Source organism: Danio rerio, chromosome 20 (genome assembly GCF_052040795.2).
Source record: "Danio rerio strain M-AB ecotype USA chromosome 20, GRCz13ab, whole genome shotgun sequence".
Taxonomy (NCBI): domain Eukaryota; kingdom Metazoa; phylum Chordata; class Actinopteri; order Cypriniformes; family Danionidae; genus Danio; species Danio rerio.
Window position 1 is genome coordinate 52,980,001 of NC_141040.1, and position 20,929 is coordinate 53,000,929.

General features: G+C 40.2%; 1 protein-coding gene across 11 annotated transcripts in view; it reads right to left on the bottom strand.

Moving 5' to 3' along the window:
- cfap61 (cilia and flagella associated protein 61) overlaps window positions 1-20,929 on the bottom strand; it is a 111,818-nt gene that overhangs the window by 11,423 nt on the left and 79,466 nt on the right. For all 11 annotated transcript variants that reach the window (XM_087298703.1, XM_087298698.1, XM_087298705.1 and 8 more), the window contains 4 exons: window positions 16,154-16,246; window positions 11,817-11,985; window positions 7,292-7,454; window positions 796-1,088 (listed from right to left, as the gene is read on the bottom strand). In XM_087298703.1, the coding sequence (XP_087154829.1) occupies window positions 796-1,088; window positions 7,292-7,454; window positions 11,817-11,985; window positions 16,154-16,246 (718 nt within the window). The remainder of the gene's footprint in view (window positions 1-795; window positions 1,089-7,291; window positions 7,455-11,816; window positions 11,986-16,153; window positions 16,247-20,929) is intronic.

Sequence of the window (20,929 nt, forward strand, 5' to 3'; positions counted from 1 at the left end):
TTAGTAGAGTAACTATAGTTTATAGCACAAGTTATATATAGTATATAACTTGTTCCTGGAGGGCCGGTGTCCTGCAGATTTTAGCTCCAACCCTAATCAAACACACCTGAAAGAGCTAATCAAGGTTTTACTAGGTATACTTGAAACACCCAGGCAGTTGTGTTGAAGCAAGTTGGAGCTAAAGCCTGCAGGGACACCGGCCCTCCAGGACTGAGATTGGTGACCCCTGGTTTATAGTAATCTCTTTTATTTGTAGTTCCTAGATGCATATAAATAAGATTGATGTGCTGGCTTCTGGAGGACGGTGTGGCTACTTGGCCGTCTTCATGTCAAGGCCATCTCTTTATTTCTGCAGCCTTATAGTTTCTATTTGGCATTATTTATATGTGAAGTTAAAGTTAGTTATTTTCTTTATTATTCCCTAGACATTTGTTTGTTTCTTGATTTGTTGTTCAATTATTTTTATGTATATTAAATGAGTTGCATCAATATTCTTTTGTTGTCTGAGCTCTTTTATGTTGCAACTCGAACGAGGGGGTAGTAACAATTGTTAAAACAGAGCCCTGTAACTTGCATTAATACTCCATATAAAATCCAGAAACTAAGCTATTTTTGCACAGGCCTAAAGGGTTAAAGGATTAATGCTGCCAGCCGATGATCAACAGTAAAAATGACAAACTGTACTAAAATGAGATTATAATGGAAGTCAAAGGGGCAAAAACAGCCCCTAACATAACGAAAGAGGAGTCAATTAGAACACTACACTTTTTCTATATAATACTTTCTGTTCCTGACCGCACACTCCAGCTGTAGAATGGCTCCATCCGTGCTGAAAGAGGCAGATGTCACAGGCTCTGTGTGTTGTCCATCATTGATCTGCAGCAACAGGCAGTTGTGATGAACATGGACTTCCTCTTTTTCTAGAGCCTGTTTCACTGCCAGCTCCACTGAAGCGTCGGGGAAACAGGAGAATGGTTGATCTTCAGGAGGATGGACAACATGAATCCTGCGGCCACTGACACCGAGACCAATGAGAGTCTCTATGCAGGTGAACACGTCTATAGTGTTTCCATACACCACAGCATCACCTGCGCACACACATACAGGAAGTTTACTTCAGGCATAATTGAGAAACGTGCCCTCAGTTGACTTTGAAGGCAAAAAAAGACCAAAAAAATAGGTATTTTGCATTTTAATTCTAATATTTTGACTTATTTTCAAATCAAGATACATTTATAAGAGAAGCAAAAAGATACCCGGACCACAAAACCAGTCATAAGGGTCCACTTTTGAAAATTAAGATTTCTGCAACTCTTTAACTCCATTGATGTTTGGTTTGTTAGGATTGAACAATATTTGGAGGAGATATGGCTAAATGGTACTTCACAATATTGCTGTTTTACTGTCAAAAATGAACAAATATCCACCAGAAATGTTTTTTTGCACATTCAGCATCCGCTTTATATATTATCACTTGATTGAATGGGCATTATTAGTGGTTATCAGCTGATAGATATGGCCAGTAGGGGCCTTCTGCGCTACTGGTAAGCTCAGAAGGCTGTTATCATCCATCCACATATAGCTATACTAATAGAGAAGACCACAGATCCAGATCTGTTTTTACATTACTGTGACAGTTGGGTTTAGGGTTGAGGTAGGGGTGGACGTCAATACAATACAATTAATGGGAAATTTAATGAATAATATAAATAATAACTTCCGGCAGCAGCCGTATGTGATCTATAGCTGATTAACCATGTGGATGGGACTAGCCCATACCTATCAGCTGATAACCACTGATAATGCCCATTCAATCAAATGATAACATTCCAGTCGGCTGCATTCAGCAGGTCCCTAGTGGAAGAAGATAATATCAATATCAATAAATTATTGATAATGCATTTAAAATGAATAATGTTCTGATACTAATAATTGAACTAAGAATTCTGACATACTGTACAAAACGTATACCTTTTTTGCCTTCAGAACTGCCTTAATCCTTCATGGCAGAGATTCAACAAGATACTGGAAATATTCCTCAGAGATTGTGCTCCATGTTGACATGATAGCATCACACAGTTGCTGCAGATTTGTTGGCTGCACATCAATGATGCCAATCTTCTGTTCCACCACGTCCCAAAGGTGCTCTATTGGATTGAGAGCTGGTGACTGTGGAGGCCATTTGAGTACAGTGAACTCATTGTCATGTTCAAGACACGATTCTGAGATGATTCACGCTTTGACATGGCGTGTTATCCTGCTGGAAGTAGCCATCAGAAGATGAGTACACTGTGGTCATAAAGGGATGGACATGGTCAGCAACAATACTCAGGTAGGCTGTGGCGTTGACACAATGCTCAATTGGAACTAATGGGCCCAAAGTGTGCCAAGAAAATATCCCCACACCATTACAACACCACCACCAGCCTGAACCGTTGATACAAAGCAGGATGGATCCATGCTTTCATGTTGTTGATGCCAAATTCTGACCAGAACATCCACATGTCGCAGCAGAAATCGAGACTCATCAGACCAGGCAACATCTATCCAATCTTGGTGAGCCTGTGTGAATTGTAGCCTCAGTTTCCTGTTCTTTGCTGACAGGAGTGGCATCCGATGTGGTCCTCTGTTGCTGTAGCCCATCTGCCTCAAAGTTGGACGTGTTGTGTGTTCAGAGATGCTCTTCTGCAGACCTCGTTGTAACAAGTGCTTATTTGAGTTAATGTTGCCTTTCTATCAGCGGGAACCAGTCTGGCCATTCTCCTCTGACCTCTAGCATCAACAAGGCGTTTACGCCCACAGAACTGCCGCTCACTGGATGTTTTTTGGACCATTCTCTGTAAACCCTAGAGATGGTTGTGTGTGAAAATCCCAGTTAATCAGCATTTTCTAAAATAACATTGCCACGTTTAAAGTCACTTAAATCCCCTTTCTTACCCATTCTGATGCTCTGTTTAAACTGCAGCAGATCGTCTTGACCATGTCTACATGCCTAAATGCATTGAGTTGCTGCCATGTGATTGGCTTATTAGAAATTTGCGTTGAAGTTGGACAGGTGTACCTAATAAAGTGGCCGTTGAATGTATATTCATAGTCACTTTTTAAGCCTAATCACAAAGGGCAAAACAACATTATTCCTCTAATGCAGGGATGTCCAAACTTTGCCCTGGAGGGTCGCTGTCCTGCTGAGTTTAGCTCCAACTTGCTTCAACACACCTGCCAGGAAGTAAGTCTATCTAGGAACAGCTTGATTAGCTAGTTCAGGTGTGTTTGATTAGTTGGCGCTAAACTCTCCAGGACACCGGCCCTCCAGGACCGCCGACCGCTGCACGTTCACAAGAGAGCACGCACATGCGATTGGTAAAAACATGCTGAATCAAAACTTTTTAAAAACCTGAATCAATATCGGAGTTACCTTTGCACGCTGGAGAAAGGATTTCTCTTAGACAGGTAATGTTCTGTTTTAAAACTGTTTTAGCTTCACGCAAAGCTGATGTAACATTAGTTGTTGTTGTTACATACGAGATGAAAATGAAAGATTGATAAGACTATTTTCAGTTTCGGGGGACCTGTTACAGCATCGATGATGTAGATTTTAATTAGTTTAACAACAAAACACAAGTAAATACCACTAATCTGCCTAGCCTCTCTCTATATTGTTTACCATGCAACTCTAAATATTCACTCTGAAATAGCATGTCAGTTTTGGCTTGCACGCCGCCGGACAAGCACTAGTTGCTTTTAACACATGAAAGAGGGTTCTTTTGCTGTGTTAGTGTTTCAGGAGGGGTGGCTCTAGACGACAAGGGAGGGACTGTGATTTAGAGATTTTTTCAAAGCTGTTAGAATTGTGGAAGATCACCTACTGCACCTTTAAGCAAAACCTCACTTTATTTTTTATACATTTTTCATAAAGTACATCTCCTTAATTCATCATTTTGCTTCTCAAGTACACTCCAAAAACGGCTTTTGTTGCTTGTTCAAGCTACTTATTTGAAATGAGTTGAAACAACACAAATTCTTACTTTCATTTTTGGGACAACCCACTGTTTTATGTTTAATCCACTTAAATTGGTAAAAATGATTAAGTTAACATAATCGATGTGTGTTGGGACAACATGAAGGAATTGTGTGGAACCCAGCATTTTGTTTTCTACAGTCTAAGTGTATCTTGAACAGAATGTTTATACATGTGTGTTCAAAAACACTGAGCAGGATATAATTTTCCCTTAAGTGTTCGCCACGCTCTACATGTGTGCATTACATATTCGTCTGGTGTCATTTCTATATTCATTCAGTGTGAGCGGTGCCGTCTGATTAGTTTTCATCCTTGAGGATTGTAATGTTAACATCAAAGGCTTCTTCACAATAGATCTCAATTAAATCTATCCAGCGCTGCTGCTGTGAGAGGGTTTCTGACGCTTCAGTAAAAGAGCAGCACTTCCTTCATCTTCTCCTCCTTCCTTCTCCTCCTTTAACCTCTAATAGGACCTTCTCCAGGTTGCTAAGTGACCCTTCTGTGTGTCACAGCCGCTGATTTAATCTCTCCAAACAGCCACAATAAATTGCTTCCCTTCACCGTTGTGGAGCGCAAATGGCCTGAAGTTTATTTTACTGTCAGGTGAAGCTGCTCTCTATTGAAGGAAATGTAACTCAGTGGATTATCATTGGCAGTGGATGTACAGATGAAATCAGAATTATTTGCCCTCCTGTGATTTTTCTTTTTCAAATATTTCACAAATGATGTTGAACAGAGCGATGAATATTTCGCAGTAGTTAATGTAATAAATTCTGTGAATATATTGAAATATAAAATTAAATCCTATAATCAATTCAGCCATCAATGTCACATGATCCTTCAGAAATTCTGCTCAGGAAACATGTCTAGTCATGGTGGCTTGAGAAAGCATCATACTGTTATGCTACATAAACTTAATATTGTTCTGTCTTCTTCTTCTGAGACTAATTTCTACATGCATCTCCTCCTTGACCGTTCATACTACAACCACCAAACTAACACCAATCCTCCAAACTGGTCTGACTCAGGTTGCTATATCTTTCACAACTGATCCGACTTACGGTTTTCCCAAAACTGACCTGGAAAATTCAGAAAAATCCCATTGACTTAACATTGGACCAAACTTATGATCTTATAACTTTGCACCAGACTGTCATACAAACTTAAGGTTGAGCTCATATAACCCAGACTACAAATCTGCCAATAACTGATGAACTTTCAACCAACTAGCCACACCCTAGCAACCACTTATGGTACTCTAGCAACTGTCCCATAGACTTCCATTGTAAAAAAAACTGCTATTGACTTTACATTGGACATACTAACAACATACCAATTCAGCAATACAATAACAAACATACTAACATACTGATCATACTAGCAACATGCTAATTTATACTAAATTCATGCTAACAACATGCTAATTTATACTAGAAACATGCTAGCAACATGCTTATTCATTCTAGAAGCATAGTAATTTATGTTAGCAACTGCCTAGCAACCGCCTAGCAACACAATAGCAGCCACCTAACAACAGCTTAGCAACTGCCTAGCAACCACCTAGCAACACCTTAGCAACCACCGAGCAATGCCTTAGCAACCCCTCAGAACCACCTAGCAACATCTAAGCCACCACATAAAACGCCCTAGCAACGCCTTAGCAGCTACTCAGAACACCCTAGCCACGGCATAGCAACAACTTGCAATACCTTACCAACACCTTAACAACTACCTGGAACACCCTAGGAACTGCCTAGCAACACTAAGAACACTTTAGCAACCGGCTAGGAATGCCTTAATAACCAGTCAAAACACCCTAGCAACACCTTAGCAACCACTCAGAACACCCTAGCAATCATTCGGAACACCTTAGCAACCACTCAGAACACCCTAGCAATCATTCAGAACACCTTAGCAACCACTCAGAACACTGTAGTGCTGTCGCCTCAAAGCTAGAAGGTCGCTGGTTCGAGCCTCGGCTGGGTCAGTTGGCATTTCTGTGTGTAGATTGCTTGTTCTCCCTGCATTCACGTGGGTTTCCTCCGGGTGCTCAGGTTTCCCCCAGAAGTCCAAAAACATGTGGTACAGGAGAATTGGGTAAGCTAAATTGTTCATAGTGTATGTGTGTGAATGAGAGTGTATGGATGTTCCCCAGTGATGGGTTGCAGCTGGAAGGGCATCTGCTGCGTAAAAAAACATATGCTGGATAAGTTGGCAGTTCATTCCGCTGTGGTGACCCCGGATTAATAAAGGGACTAAGCCGACAAGAAAATGAATATATATATTCATATATGTGTGTGTGTGTGTGTGTATGTGTGTGTATGTGTGTGTATATATATATATATATATATATATTAGTTAAATTGTGCTTTAAGGACAACAGAGTGAATGTTATGAAGTGGCCATCAGAAAGCCCTGAGCTCAATCCTACAGAAAATTTATGGGCAGAATTAAAAAAGCTTGTGCGAGCAAGACAGCCGACAAATCTGACTCAGTTACACCAATTCTGTCAGGAGGAATGGGCCAAAATTCCTTAACTATTGTGAGAAGCTTGTGGAAGGATACCCAAAACGTTTGACCAAAGTTATACAGTTTAAAAGCAAAGCTAAAAAAATACCAAGGTAATGTAGGTAAACTTTTGACTGTCTAGAAATGAATAAAAAAAAATTATCCCAAAAAATTTCTCTGATTATTCTGGCATTTAGCAAATGTAAAACCCAAATAGTAAACGTTTAGTATGATCCTCAGTGTCTGCTGATGCTTCGCTGTCCGGTTACTAGCGAAGTCCTCTTTAAAGCTCTGTCCGTGGTGCTGAAGCTCAGCCAGAGCCACACAAACACACTCAACAGCATCAGCATTTCTGCCAGAACCATGATCAGCTCATTCACGTCCACAACTGATTCCCAGCCAGGCTCTCTGCTTGACCCAAATACAAATTCTCATGCCGCTAAATTGATATCTTTCATTCGCAGACGCTATAATTAGCATTCAGCGATAATTGCGCTACTTCCCGGATTATTAAAGGAGGCTGTAATTAGTAAACATAATAGGCTTAATCAGACAGATAGCGGCGACTCAGCTCAGCCTGCTAATATTAATATTCCCCTGTAAATGCATGGAAGGAGACGGGATTTGGCGCAGGCTAATTAGCTGGTTGTTATGCTGCAACAGTTGGATGCAGGTTTAGAGTAACAGTGGCTGTGTAAATGAGATTATGCATGAAAGAGTCACACTGATCTCAAGCTCGTATGCTGTGGGTTAGTTAGCAGTGACCTGTTAGCTGTGTGAAGTTGTGGGTGAGCCAGTGATGGGCGACAGAGCAGTCCTGATGGTCGTTGAGCAGGAAGAGGTTTGATAGGACTCTGGGTCGGGTTTCTTTGGGTTTCAGACAGTTGGAGGTTTGGGTAATGACATCAGCATTGGAGAGATTGGGCATCTGGAGGGAAAATACACAATAATGAAGACAGAAATACAATTATTGAAGAATATATAAAGTTATATTTATATACAGTTTTTATTTGTCAAAATATACAGGAGGGCTAAAAAAAATCTGACTTCAACCGTATATATATTTTTTCCAAATTTTATTAAACAGAGATTTTTTAAACACATTTCTAATCATTATAGTTTTAATAACTCATTTCTAATAACTGATTTATTTTTTCTTTTCTATGATGACAGTAAATAATATTTGACTAGATATTTTTCAAGATACTAGTATTCACCTTAAAGTGACATTTAAAGGCTGAACTAGGTTAATTAGGCAAGTTAGGGTAATTAGGCCCTGTAATGATGATGATTGTTTGTTCTGTAGACGGTTGAAAAAAATTGCTAATAATGATGACCTTTAATTGGTTTAATATAATTAAAACTGCTTTTCTTTCCAGCTGAAATAAAACAAACAAGACTTAAACATTTTTTTAGGAAATACTGTGAGAAATTCTTTGCTCTGTTAAACATAACTTGGAAAATATTTTAAAAAGTAAAAAAAATCCATAATTTTTTATAATATTTTTGACTTCAGCAGGGAACATCATTAAAATATAATATAATATCAAAGCAATTTATGTGTCATTAAAGGTGCAGTAGATGATCTTCCAAAATGCCAACCAGCTAGCATAATATCTTCGAAACACAGTTCCATCCCTGCATTCCAAAGCCACACCTACTGAAACACGAATGCGCGCATGACAGCAGACAACCCACTAGTTTATGTCATTCGCCAGTTAGAAATGCAGGGCTCAACAATAAGGACTGCCCGGTGGCACAGGGCCAGCGTGAGAGATGCTTGGGACAGTAGACAGGATCATTACTGGCCCGATTAGGACAGTGCTGCCTTGTCACTAACATTTAATTTGTCTGCAACTATTTCAATTATGTGCATTTTAATTTTGTGCTTTTAAGTCTTTTAACACTCCCTTCTCAATGAAGTCGTGAACACCATATTGCTTTCCGGTTCCGCTTATCTGATTTGATTGTTTGAGCATGCTTTTTTTTCCGCAACCTGGGAACAACCAGTACAGAGAAGAAACGGCAACATGGCGGCAACATCAAATTATAGGGCTAAAAGAAAATGTCTGTTTCTAAAGTCTTGGAAGCAGAAATTTACGTGTGAACAACGCGTAAAAAAAGAAAAAAATGAAGTGATGTTTGCCCACAGTCAGCCCACCTTTTGTTAAATAATTTCGAACCGCAATGAAATACCTGCACATTTTCCATACTGCTCTTTTTGTTTGCATAACACTTTTATTAATGTGTTTTTAAGTATTGAAATTCTAGATTCACAGACTTCATTTTTGACACATTATTTAAAATATGCAGCTGAAAAATAGCTATTAACTTTGTATTTTTTTTGTTTTTTTGGTGGGGACAGTAAAAATGTTGGCAGGGCAAGTAAAAATCTAAACCACTGGCCCGATCAGACCAGTAGAAAAAATCCATAGCATTGAATCCTGAAATGTAGTAGTGTTTGGCCGACAGCGTGCAGGAATTATACTTATTACTAAGCCACACTTACTTCTGCACAAGACTTTTAGCCAGCGGAGAAATTAAAATGGTCGTGCCCAACTGAGTCTGGTTCTCTCAAGGTTTTTTTTCTTCACTCGCCTCGGTGAAGTTTTTTTTTTTTTCCCTCTCTGCTGTCGCCACTAGCTTGCATGGTTTGGGATCGGTAGAGCTACCCATCGATGAATTTGCTCTTCAGTGTTTGGACTCTCAGTAATGATTTAAACCACACTGAACTGAGCTAAACTGAACTGAACTTAAACACTGAAAACTGAACTACTCGGTGATTACTATGACCATTTATGTGAAGCTGCTTTGACACAATCTACATTGTAAAAGCACTATACAAATAAAGCTGAATTGATTTGAATTGAACTTGCATGCTATGCCAAAGCGAAGTTTAGAGTAGCGGTAAACAATATAGGAAGCGTGTCTTAGGTTGTCATTGTTCAGAAATGAACCAATGTGAATATAAAAGCAACTTCAGCTCAGTAAAGCAGGCTAAGTGAAATAGCGCTATTTACTGATGATTTGTTGTTCAACTAAATATAAATCTACATTATTGATGCTGTAAAAGGACCTTATGAAACTGAAAATCACAATCTATCGCCGGAAGATTTCAGTGGCTGAACAACACTTCTGTGCATATAACCCATTCATAACAATACAATCTACATCAGCTTTGAGTGACTAAAAGAGTTTTAATACAGAGCCTGTCTAAAAAGAAATACTTCAGCCATGGTGTCATCCATTTTCTAGCGCACAAAAGTAACTCCAATATTGATTCAGGATTTTTTAAAGTTTTGATTCTGCATTTGATTGTACCGCTGTGATCTCATGTGTCTCGTATGCACATGAACGCGCGGCGCGCATCCATGCGTGTACATGCTAATGGCGGATCTGCGTGAGAAGACATGCGCAGAGTTTGTTGACAGACAGATTTGGCTAATTATCGGATTTATGAGATGTCGGCCCGACAATATTTAATTGGATGAACATTTTTTAGTTTTATGCCTTACCCAGAATATAAAAGTACATCTAAATACATTTACATCATTTACTTTTTTCATTACTATTGGAATATAAAGAGACTTTTAACCAGCACAATAAAAAATGCTTCTGAAGACAATCACCTACTACACCTTTAAGTAGCCATTGTGATTTTTATTTTTATTCAGAATTAGTATGTAGGCCTATTTTTTTGTTTTTCCAATTAATTTCATTTTAGATTTCAGTAACATAGAAAATGCTGTTGTTTAATTGTCATGTTTTTATTAAAAAACTAATTTGACCTTACACTGTAAAAAGTGATTAGTTTGCTTTATTTAAAGTGAGTAATCCCATTACTTTCGAAAGCAATTAGTTGATTTTACTTAATACATTTAAGGCAATAGGGTTGCTTATTTTTTAAGTAAATGAATTATGTGCATAATTATAATAATAAACTCAACTTTACCGTTCCAAGTTTCAACAGTTGTACCAAAGTCCTTTTAGGGCAAGTAATTTCACTTGGAGGCCATATTCAAAATACCCGTGCATTCTGTCTAAATGGGGAAACATCAAACTCTCCAAAACTGTTAGCCAGGCTTATGATTACATTACATATTTGGAATCACCAATAAAATTAAACAATATCTGTCTCATAAGATTCATTTCTAAACATCTAAATAAAACAGAATCTGCAGTTTTTCAGATTGCCAGAGCTAATGCTCATGCGCTCATGCACAAAGAAACAAGATCACGACACCAACCTCATTTTTGGCCGTTCTACACATGATCATCCTCTGGATAATAATCGTCAGATTGCGCTGCTTTTCTAAAGTAATTCACAACTTGGTCTTGATGGCAAATCTCCTTCAGAAATGACAGCGACTCTTTGTTTACAAGTTTGTGTGCGTTTGATTTGCTGCCGGTCATGTGATGTGTGTTTGACAGGACAGACTGTTTCTCTCATTCGTTTCACACAGATTACAAAACCACTTTAGTTTTCAAGTGCACTTGGTTCATTTAAAAATACAAATTTCAAGCTTTATGTGGATATATTTCCTATGTCTGTGAAGCAAGTATTTGCTGAAATTCCAGTGTGTTTGTTGACCACATAACTGTTGTAAAAGCACACGTCTGGTCTGAACTTTCCCCCTGGAGATACGGCAGTCTTAGCGATTGATGATTGGCTCCTGTACTAGTAGGCGGGGCTTCGTTCACAATATTGACCGTTACACTTTTCCCCATTTAAAACTATGCGAGTGACGTGTCTTGTGTGTTCTATAGTCTTTGATTTTATTCACTATTTAAACTCAACTTGTTGCTTTTAAGGCAACAGGTTTACTCACATTTTTAAAGTAAAGTAACTGCTTTTTTACAGTGTACACTTTGATTATCAAGCAACTTAAAAATAGTAATAGTTGTGCACTAATAAAAAATGTATGACTTACAAACATTCAGTTATTACAAATATAAATGTAGTTTTGTTATTATTACACAGTATAATACATAGGTAAACATCAACATATAAATATTTATTGTACAAAAGTTAACATAAATTAACATTTGAATTAATTGCTTTTATTGGTACTGTAGCTTCTACATAAACAGTATCTGCAGCCATTTAGATGCATTATCATCAAGCTGCATGATGAATTCTCATGTACCTATTATTGTGCTCTGCAGGAAAACATGAATTAGCATTGCATTCATTTATAAACAGTGATCTGCATTGGCACAGACGTCACTGTGTGTGGTGGTGCTGTGAATGGTGTGTTTGTGTGTGTGTGTGTGTGTGTGTGTGTGTGACCTGATACTGCAGGCCGGTGCAGAGGATCAGATAGTCGAACTTCACTCTGCTGTCGTCCATCAGCTCCACGTGTTTGTCCGCTCGGTTAATGGCTTTCATCTTCCCTGTCACGACGCTGATCCAGGAGCACAGAGAAATCTGACACTGATCCCGATCATTATAGCAGTGACTGTGGAGGAACAGATCCTGGGTCAGTGTGTCTAAGAGGCAAAGTAATTAGGGTTGCATTTTTACATGAGTTTTCTTTTGGTACTATTTTTGAAATTTGCTATACATTTCAGTTTAGTTGTATGCTAAGCTAAGCCAATAGTCACTACACCAGAACCAGAAATCAGCTGAATGGTTTCAAAAATAGTTCAAGTCAACTGTTTAACTTCAAACGAAATCGAAGAATGAACTGAAATGGCTTAGGGCCCTATCATACACCTGGCGAAATACTGCGAAAGATGTGTTTGCTACAATTTGTAGCTATTTTGAGACCAGCACAACTCAAATTTTTACATTTTGCTCCATGTTGTTTAAAAAGTAAATCCATTTGCGCCATCTTGTGGACTCATGGTGTTCTAGTCTATAAAGGAGGTGTGTTAGAGCGCATTGTTGGCGCGAAATTGAAATAAACCACGCCATTCACTAACTAAAAGCTGCACTAAAGTCCAGCGCTGAGCATGTTAGTTATGCTCCTTAAACGCTTATGCTGTGTTCACAACAGACACGCAGCACACGGATAAATCACGCTATTAGATGCGTGAACATTTGAGTTTACTCGCTTCATTCGCGCCTCAAAATCTGCTTCATTCACGCATCAAATTCACTTCAGAACAGACACAAATTCGAGTCATGGGCAGGGCTTCTGTCTAATTCGTAGCTAAATGCTAACATGGATTTTATGAAGAAAATAACAGTGATTTATAAAGGCTGAAAAACAGCGTTGATACGTTTGGAGCAAAGTCTGAGTCCACTACATCCTTTCAGGGGTGCAGCAGCTCTGTGTGTTTATCAACTCCTCCAGAAACTTAAAGGGCCATGAAACCCCCTTGTTTCAGCAGGGTGTTTTCACACCTCTACTTTGGAAAAAGTCAGAAAAGTGGGCGTGTCCAGCTCTGTTTAGGGGGGAGTGTCGGAGGAACTAAAGTAGGAGGGTGTGGGAGTGTCTATTTGGGCACGCACGAGTTTCAGTCAAAATACACACACATGAGAAAGTGATGGTGTTCAACCTACATGGACATCTGTAGTCGAATTATTTGCCAAATTATTAAATAGTGGACTTTAATTGCAGTTTGGCTCTTTCATTCAGGGAATTCATTCATGTCTCTCGCGACAAACGCGATATTTGATTCGAGGATCTGCTCTAAGCGTGGATGTTTCATGCAATGTTTGATACCGCACAGCGAATGAGAGAAAAAAACCCTCCGCATTTCCCGGAAACTTAGATGCACACGGCAGGTAGTGTCAGAAAACCGCGTGTGTTATTCCGGTCACAAAATGCGGTGCTATGTTTGCACTCAGTGCAATAGTTAACATAATTCGATAAGAACAAACTGAATAAACAAAGAGCACTGGTCGCTCACTTACCAAATCTGTAGAGACAGGACAATCACCAGCAACTAGAGCCACGTCATTATGAAGAGAATACTAACGTTACAAGCGAATCCGGATCTCAGCGTTTGCAGATGAGAACAGCTCTGAGGTAAACAATAATCCTCCTTAGACACGTAAGTTATTGTTGTCGAGCGTCACGTACACTGTTAATCCACACGTGACTCCAGCTGAACTCTCACAGAGAGAAAATGAAAACAAAACTTAATGGCAGCAAACTATAAAAGCAACACTTCACGCTTGTTTTGCCAACACAACGTGGCGTCTCTGGGGCATAAACACGGTGACACTAATGAATATTAATGAAGTTGCATAATAGAGCGCGCTGATTGGTTTGAACCAAGCCTTACTCATGCATTAATGCATCACACTGTAAGACGTAATAAGACACACTCTGGCAAAGACGCCCAGTCTGCACGCTGGAATACACACTATTATGTCATGACCGTGACGCAGCTTCAAATATTCGTTTCAAACAGCAAGTACGAATTTGCTTGAAATAACGCAAAAACAACCAATTTACACTTTTTAGTGAAATATAGGTGTCCTAATAGTGTTTTTAGCAGTGTGGGACACATATACGACTGTCAACAGCTCAAAAAATGTGTTTTGGTGTTTCGTGACCCTTTAAACTGGATGATGGAGGCATTTAGCGGTGCTTCTGACAAAGCCGAGCCCAGTTTGATGAACTGTTTTCGGTGTAGGCAGGAGGATTTTCCCCCGGGACGTTTGACAGGACTCAGGAGCAACCGTGTCTGTTTGACGTTTCATACAGAAAGAAATTAGTTTATTATTAACGTTGAGGAGAAATGGCTAATTCCCTTTAAACCCAGGTGAGCAAACATGTACATGTTCTACCCCATTAAAGGCTTCTTTCTCATTATGTAGTTAATAACAAAAGATATACGACGTGTTTTTGGCTGTGAGACGTAGTTTGGTCGAAGTTGTCGGTGATTCTTCCTATAGTAAAGTCATGCAATGTGAATGTCCCTGTCGCCGATCCATCTTGCAGTTTAAACAAAGCAGCGGTGAAACGCAAGCCCAGATAATCATGCAGTGTGAAAACATCTGTGACACGACTACTTTGAAAATCATGCAGTCTGAACTCGGCATAACACGTATATTTTCCTCATGTTTACAGATTGATATTTTTCTGGTGCCATATCTCTGTTGTTAGTAGTTTTGTAAAATATAAACAGATGTTTCAATATAATATCAGGGCTCAACAATAAGGACTGCCCGGTGGCCCAGGGCCAGCGTGAGAGACGCTTGGGACAGTAGACAGGATCATTAATGGCCCGATTAGGACAGTGCTGCTTTGTCACTAACATTTAATTTGTCTGCGACTATTTCAGTTATTTGCATTTTAAGTTTGTGCTTTTAAGTCTTTAAACACTCCCTTCTCAATAAAGTCGTAAACACCATATTGCTTTCCGGTTCCGCTTATCTGATTTGATGTTTTGAGCATGCTTTTTTTCCGCAACCTGGGAACAACCAGTACAGAGAAGAAACTGCAACATGGCGGCAACATCAAATTATAAGGCTAAAAGAAAATGTCTGTTTGTAACGTCTTGGAAGCAGAAATTTACGTGTGAACAACGCGTAAAAAAAGAAAAACAAAAAACTGTCTGCCCACAGTCAGCCCGCCTTTTGTTAAATAATTTCGAACCGCAATGAAATACCTGCACATTTTCCATACTGCTCTTTGTGTCACGATAACCAGCGATCACTCTCCAGAGATTGCTGGTTCTCTCATTATATCCATGGACTACACTTCCACCTTCTCTTGGATTACATATGCATACATGCTCTCCGGTCACACTCACGCCTGCTCATTCATCTAGCCTGATTACACTAGCAACACCTGAGGACTTTCAGAGACTGATTACTATCTACCATTGCTATCAGTGACATTACAACGCGTTTCTCCTTGCCTTGTTTCCCGTGTTTAGACCTTAGCCTTTTTTATCCGTGTTCTCCTGTTTAGCCGCCTGCCTTACGACCTATTGCCTGTTATACGACTACGATTCTGGACTGCCTTCATATACCGGTCTACACCTGATTTGACCATTGCTTGCCTGACGCTGAATAAACCTGCATTGTGGATCTTACCTCCAGTTGTCTCTGTCACTCCCCGCCGTTCCAGTTTGCATAACACTTTTATTAATGTGTTTTGATTAATAGTATTGAAATTCTATATTCACAGACTTTATTTTTGACACATTATTTAAAATATGCGGCTGAAAAATAGCTATTAACTTTTTTTATTTTTATTTTGGCAGGGCAAGTAAAAATTTAAATGACTTACCCGATCAGACCAGTAGAAAAATTCCATAGCGTTGAACCCTGAAGACGCTATGTCTATCTCTGTGAATTTATGTTGATGGTTTTTACTGCAAATGTCGCATCCATATTGCTGGAATTGCTCATTTACAACCTTGACTACTGCAGCACGGGTGTGTTGGAGGGTTTGAAACAGTATACCGCCTTTTCCAACTTCTTTTTGCCCTCAAATGACGAACAAAAAGGAACTTTTGTTTGAAGTATATCAGAGACTTCAGTGTAAGAAACTCATACAGATCTGGAACCACTTGAGGGTGAGTAAATAGTGCGTAAACGCTCATTTTTGAGTGAACTACCCCTTAAAAACCTGGTGTAAACGCATCTGTATGACAGGGACAGAATGGAAATAATGCGCTCTTTGCTGGAGTGTAAATCTGGTTTGGTAATGCATCTCTCACCTCGTGGCCAGAAATGTGCTGCAGTCATCAGAGCTGTGATCTGGGAGAGCGTGAGTGGAGATGAGGCTCAGGTTGTTGAATCTCAGATGAGGACTGGCAGAAAAGAGAAACAAGAAGACAGTCAAATAATGCCCTTTTCATCGACTCTCTGCATCTAGACGTTATATAGAATCGCTGATGCTCAGATGCCGATTGGTTTCAGGTATAGAAAACGCATCTGGCTGAGGATTTGAGTGTGTGTAGAACAGATCTTGTCCATTTTGGATAATGAGGCTATTTTAGTCCAATTTTTCTTTTTTTTTTTTTTTGTTCTGTGCAGAAATGAATGCCATTGAACGAGGAGAGGACAGTAACAAAAGCACGCGGGTGTGTGTGAGGTTATTCTGCAAACACTCGACGGACAGATGCTGAAATCCCTTAATTTCCAGCGCAGCTCTGGGCCGCATTAAAGCGCTTTCTTCTCCAGCCATCACAGTAAAAGCCTTTCCTTTTGTTTTGTCTTGTTTTGTGTGGTGTGTGTAGTGGCCCCCCCCCGCCGCCCCTCGTCCCCTCAGGAGTGTAAAAAGGTCTCTTGTCATGTAAATGACCTGTTTTGTGTGTGTGGAAAGACATGATCTGTATCTGCAGCGGAGAGGAAATCAGGCCTCGGCATTGATCAGACTGAGCAGATCTGCCTTCTAACGCTCTAGATCGTACCAGTTGACATGCGAATTAGATTTAGGTGCAGATCTGGACTACCGCATAAAACATGAGATGGGAACGCTGCTTTTTCGAATGGTTAATTTTGGCTGAATATGCAGGACTGTTATTTTATAGGTCATTTTATCATATGTACAGTTGAAGTCAGAATTATGAGCCCCCCTTTGATTTTTTTTTTCATTTTTACATTTTTTTCCAAATGATGTTGAACAGATTCAGGAAATTTTTCACAGTATGATTGATAATATTTTTTCTTCTGAAGAAAGTCTTATTTGTTTTATTTCAGCCAGAATAAAAGCAGTTTTCATTAAAAAATTAAATAAAAATTAAGGTCAAACTTATTAGCCCCTTTAAGCTATTTTTTTTTTCGAAAAAAGTCTACTGAACAAAACATTGTTATACAATAACTTGCGTAATAACCCTAACCTGCCTAGTTTTTTTTTACCATAATATTTTTATTTTTTGTACACTTTGAAATACAACATTTTACAAACATTTTACAACAATAATAACCTTGTTGCATTTACAAATTATACAAAATATAAGGATATATATATATATATATATATATATATATATATATATATATATATATATATATATATATATATATATATATATATATATATATATATATATATATATATACTAAAAGCAAACAACAAAAAATAAATAAATAAAATAAAACTGCTCCTCTTTTTTTGTCATTAATGGTAATCTATTCAAACATGACAATTATAATCATACTGAGTACTTGGCAAAGCAAATATATATTAAGTAATGTATCCATGCAAAACTATAAAGCTGGAACTGCATTATCCATCAAAAATTATTCATCAACTTCTTCCTCTGTTAATTCCACTTCTTTGATTTAACTAATGAAAGGACTCCATATGTTTTCAAATACACGTTGTTTAGCTTTTAGTATATAAGTTATTCTTTCTAATGCCAGGCTTGACAACATTTGTTTTATCCATTGAGTAGCGTTTGGTCTTTGCATCTTTGTCCATAGCAAAGCTACACATCTTTTGGCATAAAGCAAGCTCAGTTCTAATACCTGTTCGCTTCTTCTATAGTTTGAGTCCTCTGGGTATAAACCTAGCAAAAAAAGCTTTGGGTCGAGGAGGATTTGTTTTGAAATAATTTTTTCACTTATATCTCTCACCTCTTCCCAAAATAATTTAATTTTTGGGCACTGCCAAATACAGTGAAACAAGGTTCCTCTAGCTTCCAAACATGTTGTACATATATCTGGTATGTTCTAACCTGCCTGGTTAACCTAATTAACCCAGTTAAGCCTTTAAATGACACTTTAAGCTTTATAGAAGTGTCTTGAAAAATATCTAGTCAAATATTATTTACTGTCATCATGGCAAAGATAATTATTAGAGATGAGTTATTAAAACTATTATGTTTTTTAATGTGTTGAACAAATCTTCTCTCCGTTAAACAGAAATCAGGGGGAAAAAAGAAACGGGGTGTCACGTTCAAAATAAATGTTCGGGTGGATCCAATAGCGAGTGAACAAAGTAATTTATTAAACACAGTCAGACTCAAAAAGGCAGGTGTAACAAAAGAGTGAGGTGCTAAGGCTAGGGGAACAGGACAGGAATCGAACAGGAAAACAGGCTCTAGCAGAAGCTCCTCACGGTCCTGAGCACAGACAGAAAGACACACATGAGCACACGTAACGAACTGACAATGAACATTAAACACGTAGCACTTAAATAGTCACGATGATGTATATCAGCTGGCGAAAAATCAATCCAGCGGAGTGACGTAAGGCCACGTGACCAAAACAACACACGTGGGCCACAAAAGCAAAACAAACCCACATGATCACACAGACATTCCGGAAGAGCGCACAAACCTGCAACCGTGACATTACCCCTCTCTCAAGAGCACCTCCTGGTGCTCCCAGAAGCGCTTACCTGGCGATTGTAATCATCGATAAGAGAGTGATCCAATATGTCCTTTGCAGGGACCCAACTCCTCTCCTCCGCACCATAACCTTCCCAGTCCACCAAGTACTGAAATCCTCGCCCCCTCCGTCTTGAGTCCAGAATGCGCTTAACCGAATAAACGGTCTCCCCATCTACGAGACCCGGCGGGGGGGGAACCGGAGTGGGCGGATTAATCGCCGTATGAAAAACGGGCTTTAATTTGGAAACATGGAACACGGGATGAATTCTCCTGTACGCTGGAGGAAGTTTGAGGCGGACTGCCACCGGACTAATGATCTTGATGACAGTGAATGGGCCAATAAATTTGGGTGCAAGTTTATTACATACGGAACGCAAGGGAATATTCTTAGTTGAAAGCCACACTTTTTGACCGACGACGTAAACGGGAGGCTTCGACCGGTGGCGATCGGCTTTAGCCTTAGTGCGCGCACCCACTTGGAGGAGGGTCTGCCTGGCCCTGTTCCAAGTGCGTCGGCACCTCTGGACAAAGGCGTGGGCGGAGGGGACCGCGACTTCGGATTCCAGACTGGGAAAAGCTGGTGGCTGGTAACCTAAACTACACTGAAACGGAGAAAGGCCCGTAGCCGACACTGGTAATGAATTGTGTGCGTACTCCACCCATGGGAGCTGCTGACTCCAAGAGGAGGGATTCTGGGAAACCAAACAACGTAACATTCGCTCGAGATCTTGGTTTGCCCTCTCAGTTTGTCCGTTACTCTGAGGATGAAACCCAGAAGAAAGACTTACAGTCGCTCCCAATAAATGACAAAATTCTCTCCAAAATTTAGAGACAAACTGGGGCCCCCTGTCAGAAACCACGTCCGTCGGGAGGCCATGAATGCGAAAGACGTGATTAATGACAGCATCCGCTGTCTCTCTGGCTGAGGGTAATTTGGGCAGAGGAATAAAATGAGCTGCCTTCGAGAACCGGTCCACAACGGTCAAAACAACCGTATTGCCACCAGACGGCGGGAGCCCGGTGACGAAATCTAGCGAAATGTGCGACCAGGGTCTCGAAGGCACTGACAGCGGCTGAAGGAGTCCAGCAGGAGGGCGATTGGAAGTCTTAGAAACAGCACAAACGGAACAGGCCAAAACAAACTCGCGTATGTCCCGTGCCATAGCTGGCCACCAGAATCGCTGTTTAACTAAAAATAAGGTACGACTCACCCCCGGATGACAAGCCACTTTGGAGGAATGTCCCTCCAAAGATGGGGCGTTACCCCATCCAGGGCTGTGCGGACCCTGCTCTCGATCTCCCATGTCACAGCAGAAATACAAATCCTCTGGGGAACGATGGGCTCAAGAGACGTATTGCGCTCGGAAGAATCAAAAAGACGGGATAACGCGTCGGGTTTGATGTTTTTGGAACCCGGCCGATAAGAGATGGTAAAATCGAAACGTCCGAAAAATAATGCCCACCGAGCCTGCCTGGAGCTGAGTCGTTTGGCGGACCTGATGTATTCAAGGTTCTTATGATCGGTCCAAACGATAAAGGGAACCCCCGAACCCTCCAACCAATGACGCCACTCCTCCAAAGCGAGTTTGACAGCCAACAACTCCCTATTACCAATGTCGTAATTACGTTCTGCGGGAGATAATCGATGAGAGAAAAACGCGCACGGATGAATTCTGTCATCCGAGGCGGCGCGCTGGGACAGGATAGCTCCCACCCCCACCTCTGACGCGTCAACCTCCACCACAAACTGCCGGGAGGGATCAGGTGTCACTAAAATAGGAGCTGAAACAAAGCGGCTCTTCAGATTGGAGAATGCAGCCTGTGCTGCGATCGACCACCTGAAGGGAGTTTTGGAGGAGGTTAAGGACGTCAGAGGGGCGGCGAGCTGGCTGAAATTGCGAATAAAACGCCGGTAAAAATTAGCGAAGCCCAGAAATCTCTGCAGGGCCTTACGAGACTCGGGGATTGGCCAATTCACCACAGCCTGAACTTTCTCTGGATCCATGCGCACCCCCTCGACTGACACAATGTGTCCTAGAAAGGGAACAGACTGTGCATGGAACACGCATTTCTCCGCCTTGACAAAAAGCCCATTCTCTAGCAGCCGCTGAAGCACTCGCCTGACGTGCTGCACATGTTCCTGGAGAGAACGAG